Raw genomic sequence first — 6,183 nt, forward strand, 5'->3', positions numbered from 1 at the left:
GGGGTCGAGGTGCGGGGGTCGAGGTGCGGGGGTCGAGGTGCGGGGGTCGAGGTGCGGGGGTCGAGGTGCGGGGGTCGAGGTGCGGGGGGTCGAGGTGCGGGGGTCGAGGTGCGGGGGTCGAGGTGCGGGGGTCGAGGTGCGGGGTCGAGGTGCGGGGGTCGAGGTGCGGGGGTCGAGGTGCGGGGTCGAGGTGCGAGGGGTCGAGGTGCGGGGGGTCGAGGTGCGGGGGGTCGAGGTGCGGGGGGTCGAGGTGCGGGGGTCGAGGTGCGGGGGTCGAGGTGCGGGGGTCGAGGTGCGGGGGAGTCGAGGTGCGGGGGTCGAGGTGCGGGGGTCGAGGGGGGTCGAGGTGCGGGGGGTCGAGGTGCGGGGGTCGAGGTGCGGGGGTCGAGGTGCGGGGGGGTCGAGGGGGGTCGAGGGCCGAGGTGCGGGGGGTCGAGGTGCGGGGGGGTCGAGGTGCGGGGGTGCCGAGGTGCGGGCGGGTCGAGGTGCGGGGGGTCGGGGGGGGGTCGAGGTGCGGGGGTCGAGGTGCAGGGGGTCGAGGGGGTCGAGGTGCGGGGGTCGAGGTGCGGGGGTCGAGGTGCAGGGGGTCGAGGTGCGGGGGGGTCGAGGTAACCCTATCCCAGACCATAACCCTATCCCAGACCTTAACCATTCATAACCCTATCCCAGACCTTAACCATTCATAACCCTATCCCAGACCTTAACCATTCATAACCCTATCCCAGACCTTAACCCTTACCTTAACCAATCATAACCCTATCCCAGACCTTAACCATTCATAACCCTATCCCAGACCTTAACCCTTACCTTAACCATTCATAACCCTGTCCCAGACCTTAACCAATCATAACCCTATCCCAGACCTTAACCATTCATAACCCTGTCCCAGACCTTAACCATTCATAACCCTATCCCAGACCTTAACCATTCATAACCCTATCCCAGACCTTAACCATTCATAACCCTATCCCAGACCTTAACCATTCATAACCCTATCCCAGACCTTAACCATTCATAACCCTATCCCAGACCTTAACCATTCATAACCCTATCCCAGACCTTAACCATTCATAACCCTATCCCGGACCTTAACCAATCATAACCCTATCCCAGACCTTAACCATTCATAACCCTATCCCAGACCTTAACCATTCATAACCCTGTCCCAGACCTTAACCAATCATAACCCTATCCCAGACCTTAACCATTCATAACCCTATCCCAGACCTTAACCATTCATAACCCTATCCCAGACCTTAACCATTCATAACCCTATCCCAGACCTTAACCATTCATAACCTTATCCCAGACCTTAACCATTCATAACCCTATCCCAGACCTTAACCATTCATAACCCTATCCCAGACCTTAACCATTCATAACCCTATCCCAGACCTTAACCAATCATAACCCTATCCCAGACCTTAACCAATCATAACCCTATCCCAGACCTTAACCATTCATAACCCTATCCCAGACCTTAACCATTCATAACCTTATCCCAGACCTTAACCATTCATAACCCTATCCCAGACCTTAACCATTACCTTAACCAATCATAACCCTATCCCAGACCTTAACCATTCATAACCCTATCCCAGACCTTAACCAATCATAACCCTATCCCAGACCTTTAACCATTCATAACCCTATCCCAGACCTTAACCCTTACCTTAACCATTCATAACCCTATCCCAGACCTTTAACCATTCATAACCCTATCCCAGACCTTAACCCTTACCTTAACCATTCATAACCCTATCCCAGACCTTAACCCTTACCTTAACCAATCATAACCCTATCCCAGACCTTAACCCTTACCTTAACCAATCATATCCCAGACCTTAACCAATCATAACCCTATCCCAGACCTTAACCCTTACCTTAACCAATCATATCCCAGACCTTAACCAATCATAACCCTATCCCAGACCTTAACCCTTACCTTAACCAATCATAACCCTATCCCAGACCTTAACCAATCATAACCCTATCCCAGACCTTAACCAATCATAACCCTATCCCAGACCTTAACCAATCATAACCCTATCCCAGACCTTAACCATTCATAACCCTATCCCAGACCTTAACCATTCATAACCCTATCCCAAACCTTAATCCTTACCTTAACCAATCATAACCCTATCCCAAACCTTAATCCTTACCTTAACCAATCAGAATGATTGCCTAAATTTAACCAGCTGTGAGGTGTCTAACTTTTAATTTTTTTAAACATATTTTACGTCTGGAGAAACGTCAGAATGTGAAGTCAAATTAGCTGTGAGATCATGTTGTCTTTTGGCATGATGTTTCTCCTGTCGTGTTTTGCTGTGTGTCTGAGGCTATTAGGCAGGTGTGTGTGTGTGTGTGTGTGTGTGTGTGTGTGTGTGTGTGTGTGTGGTGTGTGTGTGTGTGTGTGTGTGTGTGTGTGTGTGTGTGTGTGTGTGTGTGAGGCCACAGTGGGGGCTAGGCTAATTGTCGCTGTGATTAGCAGAGCTGTTAATGAGAGAATGAACAGACCGCTGAGACGCTGTCATAGAAACATAATGAATAGAATAGACATAGAACCAGAATGACTAGAATGGACATAGACTATAAATGAGTACAACAGACATAGAACTATAATGACTAGAATGGACATAGAACTATAATGAATAGAATGGACATAGAACTATAATGAATAGAATGGACATAGAACTATAATGAGTAGAATGGACATAGACTATGATGAGTACAACGGACATAGAACTATAATGACAGATGTGGACATAGAACTATAATGAATAGAATGGACATAGAACTATAATGGACTAGAATGGACATAGAACTATAATGAATAGAGAATGGACATAGACTATAATGAGTACAATGGACATAGAACTATAATGAATAGAGTGGACATAGACTATAATGAGTACAATGGACATAGAACTATAATATTTAAAATATAATCTATAATGAATAGAATGGACATAGACTATAACGAAAGTACAACGGACATAGAACTATAATGAATAGAAGTGGACATAGACTATGATGAGTACAACGGACATAGAACTATAATGACTAGAATGGACATAGAACTATAATGAATAGAATGGACATAGACTATATTTCGAGTACAACGGACATAGAACTATAATGAATAGAGTGGACATAGACTATGATGAGTACAACGGACATAGAACTATAATGACTAGAATGGACATAGAACTATAATGAGTAGAATGGACATAGACTATAACGAGTACAACGGACATAGAACTATAATGAATAGAGTGGACATAGACTATAATGAGTACAACGGACATAGAACTATAATGACTAGAACGGACATAGAACTATAATGAATAGAATGGACATAGACTATAACGAGTACAACGGACATAGAACTATAATGAATAGAGTGGAGATAGACTATAATGAGTACAATGGACATAGAAATATAATGAGTAGAATGGACATAGACTATAACGAGTACAACGGACATAGAACTATAATGAATAGAAAGGACATAGACTATAACGAGTACAACGGACATAGAACTATAATGACTAGAATGGACATATAACTATAATGAGTAGAATGGACATAGACTATAACGAGTACAACGGACATAGAACTATAATGAATAGAGTGGACATAGACTATAATGAGTACAACGGACATAGAACTATAATGAGTAGAATGGACATAGACTATAACGAGTACAACGGACATAGAACTATAATGAATAGAAAGGACATAGACTATAACGAGTACAACGGACATAGAACTATAATGACTAGAATGGACATATAACTATAATGAGTAGAATGGACATAGACTATAACGAGTACAACGGACATAGAACTATAATGAATAGAGTGGACATAGACTATAATGAGTACAACGGACATAGAACTATAATGACTAGAATGGACATAGAACTATAATGAGTAGAATGGACATAGACTATAACGAGTACAACGGACATAGAACTATAATGAATAGAGTGGACATAGACTATAATGACTAGAATGGACACAGAACTATAATGACTAGAATGGACATAGAACTATAATGAGTAGAATGGACATAGACTATAACGAGTACAACGGACATAGAACTATAATGAATAGAGTGGACATAGACTATAATGACTAGAATGGACATAGAAATATAATGACTAGAATGGACATAGACTATAACGAGTACAACGGACATAGAACTATAATGAATAGAATGGACATAGAACTATAATGAATAGAATGGACATATAACTATAATGAATAGAATGGACATAGACTATAACGAGTACAACGGACATAGAACTATGATGAATAGAATGAACATATGAATAGAATGGACATAGACTATAACGAGTACAACGGACATAGAACTATAATGAATAGAGTGGACATAGACTATGATGAGTACAACGGACATAGAACTATAATGACTAGAATGGACATAGAACTATAATGAATAGAATGGACATAGACTATAACGAGTACAACGGACATAGAACTATAATGAATAGAGTGGACATAGACTATAATGAGTACAATGGACATAGAAATATAATGACTAGAATGGACATAGACTATAACGAGTACAACGGACATAGAACTATAATGAATAGAATGGACATAGAACTATAATGAATAGAATGGACATAGAACTATAATGAATAGAATGGACATAGACTATAACGAGTACAACGGACATAGAACTATGATGAATAGAATGAACATATGAATAGAATGGACATAGACTATAACGAGTACAACGGACATAGAACTATAATGAATAGAGTGGACATAGACTATGATGAGTACAACGGACATAGAACTATAATGACTAGAATGGACATAGAACTATAATGAATAGAATGGACATAGACTATAACGAGTACAACGGACATAGAACTATAATGAATAGAGTGGACATAGACTATAATGAGTACAATGGACATAGAAATATAATGAGTAGAATGGACATAGAACTATAATGAATAGAATGGACATAGAACTATAATGAATATAATGGACATAGACTATAACGAGTACAACGGACATAGAACTATGATGAATAGAGTGGACATAGACTATAATGAGTACAATGGACATAGAAATATAATGACTAGAATGAACATATGAATAGAATGGACATAGACTATAATGAGTACAACGGACATAGAACTAGATGATGAATACAAGAATGAACATATGAATAGAATGGACATAGACTATAAACGAGTACAACGGACATAGAACTATAATGAATAGAGTGGACATAGACTATGATGAGTACAACGGACATAGAACTATAATGACTAGAATGGACATAGATCTATAATGAATAGAATGGACATAGACTATAACGAGTACAACGGACATAGAACTATAATGAATAGAGTGGACATAGACTATAATGAGTACAATGGACATAGAAATATAATGAGTAGAATGGACATAGACTATAAACGAGTACAACGGACATAGAACTATAATGAATAGAAAGGACATAGACTATAACGAGTACAACGGACATAGAACTATAATGAATAGAGTGGACATAGACTATGATGAGTACAACGGACATAGAACTATAATGACTAGAATGGACATAGAACTATAATGAATAGAATGGACATAGACTATAATGATATAACATATAATATAATATAGAATGGTAATATAATATAATATAATATAGTGTAATGAATAATATAATATAATATAGTGTAATATAATATAATATAGTGTAATATAACTATAATATAGAATGGTGATATAATATAGTATAATATAATATAGTATAATATAATATAGTATAATATAATGAATAGTAATATAAAATAATGGACATGATATAATATAAATGTAACATAACTATAGTGTAATATAACATAATATAATAATAGAAATATAATATAGTGTAACATAATATAATATGATATAATATAGTGTAATATAATATAGTAATATAATATAATATGATATAATATAATGTAATATAATATAGTGTAATATAATATAATATAATATATGAATAGAAAATATAACTATAGTACAACGGAATATAATATAATATAGAATGGACATATAATATAATATAGAATGGTAATATAACATAACATGATATAATATAAATGTAATATAATATAGTGTAATATAATATAGTGTAATATAATATAGT

General features: G+C 38.4%; 1 protein-coding gene across 1 annotated transcript; it reads right to left on the minus strand.

The window, feature by feature from the left end:
- Positions 1 to 13: 13 nt before the first annotated feature.
- Positions 14 to 628, minus strand: LOC124030495 (extensin-like; the record flags this gene model as incomplete). Its single annotated transcript, XM_046341823.1, has 1 exon — positions 14 to 628. A coding segment is annotated over exon 1 (615 nt), but the record flags the coding sequence as incomplete, so codon positions are not given.
- Between the last annotated feature and the right edge of the window lie 5,555 nt (positions 629 to 6,183).

The sequence above is a fragment of the Oncorhynchus gorbuscha genome, unplaced genomic scaffold (genome assembly GCF_021184085.1).
Source record: "Oncorhynchus gorbuscha isolate QuinsamMale2020 ecotype Even-year unplaced genomic scaffold, OgorEven_v1.0 Un_scaffold_12168, whole genome shotgun sequence".
In the NCBI taxonomy this organism is placed as follows: Eukaryota; Metazoa; Chordata; class Actinopteri; order Salmoniformes; family Salmonidae; genus Oncorhynchus; species Oncorhynchus gorbuscha.